The following is a 14,504-nucleotide window of genomic DNA, read 5'->3' as shown; positions in this document are numbered from 1 at the left end:
TGGCTCAGTCGTTAAGCGTCTGCCTTTGGCTCAGATCATGATCCCGAGGTCCTGGGATCGAGCCCCCTGTCGGGCTCCCTGCTCAGCGGGAAGCCTGCTTCTCCCTCTCCCACTCCCCCCTGCTTGTGTTCCCTCTCTCACTATGTCTCTCTCTGTCAAATAAATAGGTAAAATCTTAAAAAAAAATAAAAAAATAAAATTCTATTGCCATTGATTTCCTTTTTGTTTCATTGTGGTGATATATATATCATATATATAGCATATTGTCCATTTTAAATATTTTTAAGTGTACAGTTCAGTGGCATTAAAATCACAATGTTGTACACCACCATCTATTTCCAAAATTTTTTTATCACCCCAAACAGAAACTTTGTAACTCTTAAGCAATAACTCCCCAAACCTCTTTTCTAGCCACTGGAAACTGCTAACCCTCTTTTATGCCTATGAATTTGCCTATTCTAGCTATTTTCAAAAGAAATGAAATCATTTTGTCTTTTGTGTCTGGTTTATTTCACTTAGCATAATGTTTTCAAATTTCATTTATGTTGCAGCATGTATGAGAACTTCATTCCTTTTTGTAACTGAATAATAATCCATTATATGCATATACATTGCATTTTGTTTATCCATTCATTTGTGACTGGACACTGGGGTTGTTTTCACCTTTTGGCTATTGTGAATAACGAATGCTATAATTAACACTGACACCCAAGTATCTGTTTGAGGCGCTGCACACAATTACTGTGGGTATATATCTAAAAGTGGAACTGCTGGTCATATGGTAACTCTATGTTTAGCTTTTTGAGGAACCACTAAAAACTATTTTCTACAGCAGTGACACCATTTTACAGTTCCACCAGCAACATAAAAGAATTTGAATTTCTCCACATCTTCACTGACCTTTATTTTCCTGTTTTAAAAAAAATTACAGCCATCTTAGTAGATGTGAAGTGCTATCTCACTGTGGTTTTGATTGACATTTCTTAGTGACGAACGATGTTGAGCATCTTCTTTTCATGTGTTTATTGAGCATTTTTAGATCTTCTTTGGAGAAATGTGTAGTCAAGTCTCTATCCCATTTTTTAAGTGGGCTGCTTGTCTTTTTGTTGTTGAGTTGTAGGAATTCTTCATATACTCTGGATAGTAAACCGTTATATATAATTTTGCAAATATTTTCTCCCACTCTTCACTCTGTTGGTAGTGTCCTTAGATACACAAGTTTTTAATTTTAATGAAGTCTCATTTATCTACTTTTTCTTTTGTGGTTGGTGCTATTGGTGTCATATCTAAGAACCCACTGCCAAATCCAAGGTTATGATGACTTATCCCTATGTTTTCTTCTAAGAGTTTTATGGCTTTAGCTCTTAAATTTAGGTCATTGATCCATTTTGGTTAATTTTTATGTTTGATGTGTGGCAGGGGTCCAACTTCATTCTTTTGTAGTGGAAATCCAGTTGTCCTAAGCCTCATCTGCCAAAGAGATTATTCCTTCCTCCACTGAATGAATATAACACCCTTCTAAAAACTCAGCCTGCCATTGTAATAGTTTCCTGGGGTACCATAGGAAAGGTGGCTTAAAACAACACAAGTTTATTTTCTCATAGTCTGGACTCTAAAAATCCAAAATCAAGGTGCTGGTAGGGCCATATTTCCTCCAACACCTCTTGGAGAGGATCTCTTCTTTCCTTGCCTCTTCCAGCTTCTGGTGGACTCAGGTGTTCCTTGGTTTCTGGCAGCCTAACTGTAATCTCTGCTTCTGCCTTCACCTTGTCCCTCTGTGTCTGTCTTTTCCTTTCCTTATGAGGACATCGACTCATACTGGATTAGAGTCCATCCTAATGACTCTACCTTAACTTGATTACATCCTCAAAGACTTTATTTCCATCTAAGGTCACATTCACAGGTATGGAAGATTAGGACTTCAATATATGTTTTTGCGGGGGACTCAATTCAAACCACAGATACATAGGGGTTTATTTCTGGACTCTCTATTCTATTCCACTTGTCTATAAGTCTACCTTTAAATAAGCCAGCGTCACTAGTTTGTATTAAGTTTTGAAATCTTTTTCAAGACTGTTTTACCATTTTTTTTTTATTTTGCCAGACTGTGCCAAACTTTTACTTTGCCAAACTTAGCCAAACTCTTCAGAAACAAAACATCTTTTACTATCAGCCTTTATTACGGGTCACGTTTTCCTGCTTCTTTACGAGATGGGTACTTTTTTATTGTATACCAATATTTTATTTATATTGTAAATTTTGCCTTTTGGGGGTGTTGGATATTTCTGTATTCTTATAAATATTCTTGGACTTTGTTATGGGACATAGTTCAGTTACTTGAAGAGTATGACCCTTTTGGGTATTGCTTTTCAGATTCAGATGAGGGTAGAACTCAGTCTATGGTAAATTATTTCCCACTCTTGAGGGGTTAGAGACCAATGCCTTGTGAATCATGAGGTTTTCCAGTCTGGCTGTTAAGACAAGCACCATTCCTGACCATGTTACTGCCCAGCACTGTCAACTCTAATTCTTTGGAGTGTTTTCTCCACATATATGTGCTGATCATACCCAACGGCATACTGGAGGATTACCTCTGCAAAGTTCCTTCTCTGTGTACCTCTTTCCTCTCTGATACTGTGTCCTGTGAACTGGAACCCACTTTGGTCTCCCTGGACTCACAGCTTTCACCCACCACCTCACAAACTGTCAGACAACTTCCACCTGTCACACATAGTCCAGGAACAGACACCATATCAGTCATGTCTCTTACTATTCCTTATCTCCATGTAAGAGACCTATCCTGCAAGCTCCTCAACAACCATTCCCACATTTCTTGGCTGGTTGATACAAATGCCACATAGAAAGCACCTCTTCCACTCTCTGATAATGAGCTCCTACTATCTGTGCCTAGGATAGGGTCCAGTTCCAAGAGGCCTTTATCCAAACCAAATCATTACTGCCTTTTTCTCAGTTGCCACTCTCAACACTCCCATCTCACTAAGAACCGCAGAAAATCTCTGTACTATTCTATTTCTCATATTGAATTTGTTGAATTAAAGTGTCATTGTATATGTAACTTATTCGTATACTATACTTACTACATTCATATACTACACTCACATAGCTGAGGGTGGCTTTACTTTCACTGACCCAGAACTATAAAATAAGTTCCCTAATTTTAAAGTAAACACGTGTAACAAACAGATGCAAATTTGATTTTTCTAGGGATAATGCAGGGTTTCTCAATCTCAGTACTATAGATATTTGGGGCCAGATACTTCTTTGCTGTGTGTACAGGGTGGGGGGGAGAAAGGTGCTGTACACTGTAGGATGCTTAGCAGCACACTTGGCTTCTTGGCCTCTACCTACTAAATGTCAGTAGTGACCACCTCCAACCTCCCACCACTGTAACAGTCAGCTATTGCCAAATGTCCTCTGGGCAGGGGGAGACAGGATCGTTCCAGTTAAGAACCACTGGGCTAACAGAATAAACAGTTCTACTCTTAAGTATTTGTTTACCATTTTTAACACAAAAAAGGGGGAAGAGTAAGGTGATAAGATCTTTTTCTAAACTGCGAGGGATCTGTTAAAATAACTAAATTGTCAAAAATCTGGAGATCCATTTTTCTGCTAATTACCTTACTCAAACACATCTTAAAAGTATGCTTGAAAAGTAACTCCTTTATACATAATGCAGTAAATATCATCAATCTTTAATTATGCTCAAACTACTGAAAGGTATCATACTGAACATCTCGAAAAGAAGCAGAGAAACTAATTTTGGTATCGCTGAAGCATCCACGATTAAAATTCAGTTTTACTTCATGCTATGCTAATTTTATGAGTTATTTACAAGTCTTATTTTTAAAGTATATAATGTGAAACTTCTTACTTAAAAATAAATTTCTCTACTCTGAGCTCTCATTTTTCAAAATTTACTTCCCAAGACTTAGAACATATTTTTAGATGATTCAAGAGGGAGAAAATTAATTAAACTGGTAGCTAGAGTTAAAACAGGGAGAGCCAGAAAGTTGAACTCCAAAGGAGCAGAAGAATATTTTCTACCAATTCAGGTTTTGAGTAGATACATCCAGAAGTTTGATGCAATTACCTGCAACATGAGCTCACAGTCATCTCTTCCAACAAAAATCATTTCTCGTGGCAGCCTGTGGCGAGTGCCTCCACTGCTCACCAAAAACCAGGATGTTAAGCTCATTTTCTGCTTAGCTTCTAAGTCTTTGGCAAAGCTACGTCATCCTGCAGAGATATTGAAGAAAAACATACATTCAGATATTTTTAGCTTTAGTATCTATTCACCAAACCCTTCATAAAGTAGGCCTAAGAATAGAACTGCACTCATCATCTACTCCTAGCTAAGTAAACAGATAATCCAGAGGTCCTCCGACACGACAGACTTACCAAATTCTCATTTGTAAAGTACACAGACTTCATTAAGAGTTCAGTTAAAAAGGAAGACATTAAGCAATTAAGTAGTCAACTAATTCACATTTATCACACTTCTGAAGGGCTTTGAGCATAGCTTATAAAGGTCTATAATTCTCAAGTAAATGATCACATTATTATAATGTTAACCTGAGTAAATACTAGCAATATTATACAAATGCATGACTTATAAATGATTTGAGAAAGACTAAGTTCAAATGAATATATTTGATATCTGATTAAAAACAATAAAAACCAAAGAAATTGCTTCTTTGTCAACCAAGTGCAGACCACTGAAGGAACTTTCAAAAACCTGCGATTTCAATTTCTCTGTCCTCATATGTACTTCACTTTCTTCGTATATTTCTCTAGAGCAGCAATTCTTAGGCTTTTGTTCTTAGGACCCATTTCACTCTTTTATTTATTCATTTTTTTAATTTATTTACTTGACACAGAGAGAGAGCTCAAGCAGGGGGAGCAGCAGAGGGAGAGGGAGGAGCAGACTCCTCAACGAGCAGGGAGCCCGACTCGGGACTCGATCCCAGGACCCCGGGATCATGACCTGAGCTGAAGGCAGATGCTTAACCGACTGAGCCACCCAGGTGCCCCCCATTACACTCTTAAAAAAAGAACCCTGAAGAGCATTTTGTTTACATGGGCTATATATATTAACATTTACCATAAAAAAGAAATGAAAACTGAGAAACTAGGATTTATTAATTCATTTAAAATAAACTAACATTTTATTGAAAAATATACTTCCAAAACAAAAATAATTAGTGCAAAGAATAGCACTATTTTACATTTTTAAAAATCTTTTTAATGTCTAGCTTAATTGAAGATTTCTGTATTTGCTTGGCATTCAATTTGTTGCCGTATATTGTTGAACGTGAAATATCTAAAGAAGGTCTGCCTTCATTCAAATAGAAAAGGGAAATTTATTTTAATAGTTTTTTCAAACAACTGTAGATAGTTTCTTTGATACTACATCAAAACTTTGAAAGTTTCTTGAAATTTATTTACAATAAGAAATCAAACTTTTTATACTATGTTACATGAAAATCCATCTTCAACTTTGAAGGGATCTTGTAACATTATAAATTGGTCATTTGGAAAATATTGGTTCCCTGAGTAACACAGATCTTCCAAATGATGACATATTCATTATATTATGTAAAAACATCACAGTCGTTAATTTCATCACCCATCTCCTCAGAAAAGTCTTTAAGTATGAGGTAGTTGTGAGGATCATGGTGGCAGAATCAAGTTTTCTAAAATTCTAATTTTCTCTTGAAAGCTCAAACTTTATTGGCAAAAGAATACCACCAATTCTTTTCTTTGAGGTGACAGGCTTACATTGTTTGGCAAACACTCAATCTACAAAACCACAAATTTGTCGGTCACTGTGTCAAGTAACAAGGCGCTCTACGAAACAAGTGGGTAGTGTAGTTCACAACTCAAAGATGACACCAATGCTTCTCCTTGAGACAACCATGGTACTTTGGTATACAACATAAATGCTTTATGTGTCCTTCCAATTACTTGTACAGAATATTAAAAAGATGGGACTCCCACTTTTACCACTTTATCAAGGACATTGTTAAATGAAATGGCTTTTTTTTCTTAACTGCAAGTGCATGGCAATTACTACTAGTATAGTTCAGCCTGGATCTATGCTTAGGGACCAGCAGCTTTACCCGCCACTCTTTTTATACTGTCAATTCAAATCACAATACAATAAAAAACGCAAATAATGTTTTGATGTTATTATGAAAACAGTTTTGACCCCCTGACCTTTGAAGTGGTTTTGGGAACTCCCAGAGCCCTGTGGATTGAGCTTTGAGAACCACTGTGCTAGACAAGCTATGTCATTTAGAACATAAACCTTAGACAGACTGACAGATGAAGAATCTAACTCCTGGTTCTAACACTTTTTATTCTACATGACCTGGGGCAAGTTATTCATCTCCTGCCCCTTAGTTTATTTTTCTCTAAAATGGGGATAATGATAGTATCTACTCAACAGTTTTTTCTTAGGAATCAAAAAACTACTACTTGCAAAATTTTTTTTTCCATGAAATGGCACATTCTGTTACAATTTAATTAGAAGCAAACTATACTAAGTGAACTGAAACATTCTGCAGTAAGAACTATATCCATACATTAAAGCAAAATCCTATAAAATGTAAAATTTTATGTTAAGGTAAAAATCCTATATATTATAAACTTATCAACACATACAAGAAACAATGGGTTTCACCAAAACAGGCAAATAGTCTTCTGTAAAGCCAAAACAATCAAGTCTTACTCAACTCTCAGCTTATCAATTGATACGGTCAATTTATGTGGATTTTTCAATCTTTATCGACCTAACTCCATGTTGGAGATGTTAGTCTTTCATGTGTTTATTCTGTCAGATTGGCTTTTAGCACTTCATGGGTACATCCTGGCCAAGTCAACAGAGAATCAAAAAAATTTTATCCAAGAAAAACCCTCCAATCTAAATATAGCATATAAGTTGCATACTGCATTTGAAAACAAACAAAAGGACAATTTTAAAACATGATATTAATAAGTAAGCCAATAGTTATGTATTTATTTAAGGGAAGTAAAAAAAAACAAAACTACAGTAAGACATGTTAAAAGGAAATGAAATTAGCCTAAACAGTAAACTAAAACAGTAGAGTCAAACATGGGCAACGGGAACAATATAACATTTTCAAAATCATAGAAGTTTTATGTAAGCATTATTCATATGCTACAAAAACACTTCTAAGTATTTAGACAATATCAAACAGAATTATATTAATATGTAACCATAATTCTATAATATAAACATAGGACAGTAATTACAGTTGACCCTTGAACAACATGAGTTTGAACTGCATGGATCTGCTTATATGTGGATTTTTTGATAAATACAGTATTGTAATTATATTTTCTCTTCCTTATAATTTTCTTAGTAACATTTTTCTTTTCTCTAGCTTAACTGTAAGAATACAACATATAATACATGTAACATAAAAATACGTTAACAGTTTATGTTATTGGAAAAGCTTCTGGTCAACAGTAGGCTATTAGGAGTTACATTCTGGGGGAGTACAAAGTTATACAATGGATTTTCAACCATGCAGGGGCTGGCACTCCTAACCTCTGCATTGTTCAGGGGTCAGCTGCATGTAATTACATAAAATAATATGAAAATAGTGGCTTTTCATATATTTTGTTTTGACTTACAATGACACTTAAAAGATAACTAAAAGAGTACATACTTTCTGAAAAACAAAAATAAACGTAATCCTCAAGATGAGGGGTACTTATTTATTTATTGGAGGGGTGCAATGTCCTTGATTCCTCTTCTAGCTTCTCAACAATGGATGGGAATGAGATCTAACAAAAGAGCTGCTGCGTTTCGATTTTTACATAGGGCTCTCTCCTTATCTAAGACAGCTTTCTTACTGGTCCTTCAGTTCCAATGATCTCTTTCTACTCCCTGAGTAATACTGACAACTCACACATGATAAAACTGAAACCTGGTTGACAGCTTCCTCAATGACCAAGACATGTTTCAGCTCAGGTTCCTCTAACGGGAGGGGGAAAAGAAGCCTTTGGGTTCGACAGTTGGACAGAACATGCCAAAGGTCTTGACCAGATGTGACAGCAGTTACATTTCCTTGTAGAGTTTCTGGATGAGCCAGGAAAACATGTGTTTTGGAGCAGACTTTCTGAATTAAAACCCTTGTCCCTCATGCTTTCTAAGTGACTCAAAACACAAAAACAACAAAAATAATGACAAAAATAACAACAAATTTTTCTGGATTTCAGATATCTTATCTGTACAAAGAAAAAGGAAAAAAAAAAAACCCAAAGGGAGAATATCTAAAGACAAAATGAGACACAGATATGGTATCTTATAATACCTGGCATACGGGATTATGTTCATTTCCTTTTCTCCCTCTCCTCCTAATCTTTTCTGCCAAATAATACCCTAAAGTCATAACTTGAGACTGCAACAGTACCAACCAAACAATCAACATTATTGAGTATCTTCTATGTCAATGTTGTAGAAGTATTCACTTAAAGGAATACTTTAGGACAAAAATTATGACAATATAATGTAGCTTATGGCTTACTCATAAAATTAAAAATACTATATAGTCTTTATTTCATACATATTTCAATTCTAGAAAAGTAAATTTAATGGATCAATGATTCAAATTCCTACAACACTTTCTCAAAGCATGACCAGATTTCATTGGGATCTAAAGTCTGAATAGTATACAGGATCATTGAGTTTTTTTTGAAGACTAGAGCCCAAGGCCTTCTTACATACTCAAATTCTACCACAAATTATAACCTTTGCCCTGTGACTCTGCAATTCTTCCAATTAGAGGTGGGGTATAATCTCCATTCCATAACTCTGGGCTCTGCCTCATGACTTGTTTTGGCCAATAGGATGATGTTAGTAGATGTGATGCAAGTAGAATCTAAAACATGCTTGGGCAATTGCCTTTCCCTCCTGTACCTCTGCCATCATCAAAAAAAGAACATGCCCTGGCCAGCCTATTTGTTCAAGATGAATGAAAGACATGTGGAACAGACATGAAGCTAACATACAATTTGAAGTTGGGTGGTCAGTATATCATTTAACCCCCAGGTGAACAACAAATATATGAGCAAAAAATAAAAACGATTGTTGTTCGAAGCCATTGAGAGATGTGGGCTGATTTGCTCCACTACTGACTATAATGCACATTGAGTATAATTTACTAAAACACAGTATCTTTTCATAAGTACATTCACAGTCCAATACACTCACTTGAGTATCTTTAGAATTAATATACAAATGAAATTTTTGTTTTCATTGTCTCTTTTCCCAATTTACTCTTTTCTTGATGGTAACATTATTTGTATAATTAAACATAAGACTGCTATATATTACAGAACTAAAAATTACAGGTAAAGCTCTCAGCTTATTGTAACAAAGAACCAACAACTGGAAAATCCAGCAATGGAAGAAAATGCAAGCCCCCTTTTTTGGGGAGGTAGGGGAGGTCAACATCTTTAGTTTACTTTTTTCCTCTCTGGAACAGTTCAGTTTACCACAGGAGACTCCTCCCATATTCCCCAATAATGCACATAAACACACTGCTGATATTGTAGGAGCTAAACCAAGAAGTGATTTAGGGGGTTTCACTGTTGTATTTGCAGTTTCTACATATTAATCTCCTTGGTTAAGCAGAGCACTTCAACCCTGGTAAGCAATTCAATTTCTAAGCTACTTAGGAATATCACAAAAAATGGAGGAACAGGATGCTCCAGGAATCCATCCCCCCACCTAAATGACTACTGAACTCCTAAGAACTATCTGAAGTAACTATTTTGGGGCTCTGGTGTCTAGCCGAAGAGGCTGCTAAACTTCAGTACTTTGCATGGTAGCAGGTACCATCGCCATTCCCCATTCCAGAAGCTCCAAGAACTAGCCCATAGATAGCCTCTTGCATTTCTGGTGAGGCTCACTGGAGCCAGGATACATAATAAAGACCTACATATAAAGAGCAAGCAACAGGAAAACTCACTTGCAGGGGAAAAAAATGGACGGAAACCATCCCTGAGGAAGCCCAGACATTTTAATTATTAGTGAAAGATGTTAAATCAACTGTGTTACATGACAAAGAACTAATGGGAATCAGCAAAATGATCTATGAGAAAGCCAAGAGCATAAGAGGGAGACAGAAGTTATATAAAATGAAAAAGTCACTACAGAAATTCAACAGCAGATTTCACCAGGAAGAAGAAATGATCAACAAATCTGAAGATAAGACAATTGGAAGTATCCAGTGTGACAGTTAGAAAGAAAGAAAAAAAAAATGAATAACATAAACAGAGCCTGAGGGATCTGTAGGATATCATCAAATGTAGTGACACATACATTAAAGGAGTCCCAGAAGGAGAAGAGACAGAGAAAGGGGAAGAAATAATGGCAAAAAAACTTCCCAAATCTGAGGAAAGATATAGATATACACACCCAAGAATTTCAACAAACTCCAAGCAGAACAAATTCATACATATTCACACTCTGCCATATTATACTCAAAACTGAAAGAAAAAGACAATTTTGAAAACATAAAGAGAAGACACTTGTCATGGACAAGGGGACTAATAAGATTAACAGCTGATTTCTCCTCATAAACCATGGAAGCAATAAAGCAGCAGGATGGCATATTTATAAAGGCTGGGGGGTAAAAACTGTCAACCAAGAATTCTGTATATGATAAAACTATCTTTTAAGAATGAATCACAATTGGGGCACCTGGGTGGCTCAGTTGGTTAAGCAACTGCCTTCGGCTCAGGTCATGATCCCAGGGTCCTGGGATCCAGCCCCGCATCGGGCTCCCTGCTGGGCAGGGGGCCTGCTTCTCCCTCTCCCTCTGCCACTCCCACTGCTTGTGCTTTCCTGCTCTCTCTCTGTCAAATAAATAAAATCTTTAAAAAAAAAAAAAAAAGAATGAATCACAATTAAGACACTTCCAGTTAAACAAAAGCTGATGGTAGTTCATTACCAGCAGACTGGCCTACAAGAAATGCAAAAGAGAGACTTTTAGGCTGAAATGAAAAGACACTAGACAGTAACTAGAAACCATGAGAAAAATTAAAGATAACACAGGTAAAGTAACTATATAGGTAAATATAAATCTAGGATGATTGCACTTTTTAAAAAAAAAGGATTTTATTTATTTGAGAGAGAGAAAGAGAGCATAAGCAAGGGGGAGCAGCAGAGGGAAAGGGAGAAACAGGCTCCCTGCTCATGTGGGGCTTGATTCCAGGATCGCGGGATCATGACTTGAGTCAAAGGCAGACACCTAACCAACTGAGCCACCCAGTTGCCCCAGGATGATTGTACTTTCAATACGATTTGTAACTTTTCTCTTTTTCCAATATGATTTAATAGGCAAATACATAAAACAATTATAAAGCTATGTCAATAGGAATACAATATATAAAAATGTAATTGGTGACAAATATAAAAGGGGAGGGATGGAGATGTAGATTCCTGTATATTCTTGCATTGTATCTTGAATTGTATATTCTTGAGATTAAGTTGGTATTATTGAAATTAAGTTATTATAAATTTAAGATGTTATTTGTAATCCTCAAGGTAACCACCAAGAAAATAACTAAATAAACATGTAGAAAAGGAAAGAAGTGAATCAAAATGGCACATTAGCCAAAAATCAACTGAATATAAAAAACATTCAGTAGTGGAGAAATTGAGGAACAACAAAAAACCATATAGATTGCAAAATATAAACAGGTAAGTGACAAATTAATCCTTCAGAAATCACATTAAATGTAAAGTATTAAACTCTCCTATAAAAAGGCAGAAAAAGACAGATCACATAAAATAACAGGATCTGTTGGGGTGCCTGGGCGGCATAGTCAGTTGGTGTCTGACTTTTGGTTTCGGTTCAGGTCATGATCTCAGGGTCATGAAGCTGGGCTCTGCACTCAGTGGGGAGTATGCTTGAGATTCTATCTCTTCCCTCTGCAACCCCCCCCTCCCCGGCCCCGGCTTACGCACTCTCTCTCTAAAATAAATAAATGAATCTTTTTTTTTAAATTTTATTTTATTACGTTATGTTAATCACCATACATTACATCATTAATTTTTTTTTTTAAGATTTTATTTATTTATTTGATAGAGAGAGACACAGCGAGAGAGGGAACACAAGCAGGGGGGTGGGAGAGGCAGAAACAGGCTTCCCATGGAGCAGGGAGCCCGATGCGGGGCTCCATCCCAGGACCCTGGGATCATGACCTGAGCCAAAGGCAGACGCTTAACGACTGAGCCACCCAGGCGCCCCACATCATTAATTTTTGATGTAGTGTTCCATGATTCATTGTTTGCATGTAACACCCAGTGCTCCATTCAATACGTACCCTCTTTAATACCCATCACCAGGCTAACCCATCCCCCCACCCCACCCCCCCGCCAGAACCCTTAGTTTGTTTCTCAGAGTCCATAGTCTCTCATGGTTTGTCTTCCCCTCTGATTTCCCCCCCTTCATTTTTCCCTTCCTACTATCTTTTTTTTTTTTTAACATATAATGTATTATTTGTTTCAGAGGTACAGAATCTTAAAAGAAAAAAAACTAGGATCTGTCTATATACTGTCTACAAGAGGTTCTGTAGATATAAGGACACAAAGAAGTTAAAAGGTTTAAAAAGACATTCCATGCAAATAGTAACCCCTCAAAAATGGAAGTGGCTATATTAGTGTCAGAAAAAAATAGACTTTAAATCAAAGAAAGATTACAAGAGACAAAAGAGGACATTATATATTGATAAAAGCTTCAATATAGCAAGACATAAAAAATGTAAACATATGTAGCTAACAACAGAGCCCCAAAAGATATGAAGCAAAAATGAACAGAATTTTAAAAAACAGACAGGGCACCTGGGTGGCTCAGATGGTTAAGCGACTGCCTTTGGCTCAGGTCATGATCCTAGGGTCCTGGGATCTAGTCCCGCATCGGGCTCCCTGCTAGGCGGGGAGCCTGCTTCTCCCTCTGCCTCTGCTTCTCTCTCTTTCTGACTCTCATGAATAAATAAATAAAATATTAAAAAAAATAGACAGTTAAAAAATAATAGTAAGAAACCTTAATACCCAACTTTCAACAATGAAACAAAAACAACTAAACAGAAGATCAATAAATAGAGGACTTGACAACACTATAACCAATATACCTAACAGACATACATAAAATGCTCAATTCAACTACAGTAGAATCACATTCTTTTCAAATGCACAAAGCACATTCTCTAGGATAGCCCATTATGTTACGTGTGAAATAAAACTTAATAAATTTTAAAAGAGCAAAAAGTGCAAAACAGCTTTTCCAATCACAATGGAAGGAAATTAGAAATCAATAACAATGAAAACAGGAATATTCTCAATAGGTGGAATTTAAACAACACATTCTACACAACCAATGGGTAAAAGAAGCAATAGTAAGAGAATGAAAAAATCCATTGAGAGATGTGAAGACAAGAACACAACATACCAAAACTTACAGGATAGAGCAAAAGCAGTGCTAAGAGGAAAATTTACAGCTGTGAATGTATATATTAAAAAAGAAATATCTCAAACTAATCCCCTGTTATTAATTGTTAATAACCTGCTATTCTTAATACCTTAAGGAATGAGAAAAGAGCAAACTAGACACAAAAGCTGAAAAAAGAAAATAATAAAGAATAAAGATAAAATAAGAGCATAAAAAAACAAGAAAAAAATCAATACACACAAGCTGAAAAAAGAAAATAGTAAAGAATAAAGATAAAATAAGACCATAAAAAAAGCAAGAAAAAAATCAATAAAAAACAAAAGTTGTTTCTTTGAAAGAGCACCAAATGAAAAGTCGTTAGCTAGACTGACTAAACAGAAGACTCAAATCACTAAAATAAAAATGGTGACATTACTGATTTTAGAGAAATGAAAAAGGATTTTAAGAGAGTATTATAAACTAGTGTAAGCTAAAAAACTGCATAACCTAAATGAAATCAAAAAATTCTTAGAAACACACAACCAAAACAAATTAAATCATGAAGACACAGAAAAACAGAATAGATTTATAGTAAGGAGACTGAATCTAATCAAAACATTCCAACAAAGAACAGTCAAGGACCAGATGTCTTCACTGTTGAATTGTATCTAACATTTAAAAAGGAATTAACATCAATCTTTGTCAAAGTCTTCCAAAAACTTGAAAAGGAAGAAATATATCCTAATTCATTCTATGAAATCAGCATTACCTGATACCATAGACATAAAAACTACCAAAAAATCACAGACTTAAATTATCTTATATTGATGCAACAATCTTTAACAAAATACTAGCAAATTCCATTCAGTAGCATATTAAAAGGAATATATACAACAGCCATGTGGAACTTATTCCTGGAATAAAAGGACTGTTCAACATAGGAAAATCAATGTGATAGGCCATATTAATGAATGAAGAAAAAAATGAATGAAGAATGAAGAAAAAGAATGAAGAAAA

At 35.7% G+C, this 14,504-nt stretch overlaps 1 protein-coding gene across 5 annotated transcripts in view; it reads right to left on the bottom strand.

Moving 5' to 3' along the window:
- The window catches only part of CEP170 (centrosomal protein 170), a 129,640-nt gene that overhangs the window by 86,459 nt on the left and 28,677 nt on the right, over positions 1–14,504 (bottom strand). For all 5 annotated transcript variants that reach the window (XM_032389365.1, XM_032389368.1, XM_032389369.1 and 2 more), the window contains exon 2: positions 4,112–4,257. In XM_032389365.1, coding sequence (XP_032245256.1) covers positions 4,112–4,216 — 105 coding nt within the window. In that variant the 5' untranslated portion in view covers positions 4,217–4,257. The remainder of the gene's footprint in view (positions 1–4,111; positions 4,258–14,504) is intronic.

The sequence above is a fragment of the Phoca vitulina genome, unplaced genomic scaffold (genome assembly GCF_004348235.1).
Source record: "Phoca vitulina isolate PV1807 unplaced genomic scaffold, GSC_HSeal_1.0 scaffold54, whole genome shotgun sequence".
In the NCBI taxonomy this organism is placed as follows: Eukaryota; Metazoa; Chordata; class Mammalia; order Carnivora; family Phocidae; genus Phoca; species Phoca vitulina.
The sequence above is the reverse complement of the archived record's forward strand: the minus strand, read 5'-3'. Positions and strand labels throughout refer to the sequence as shown.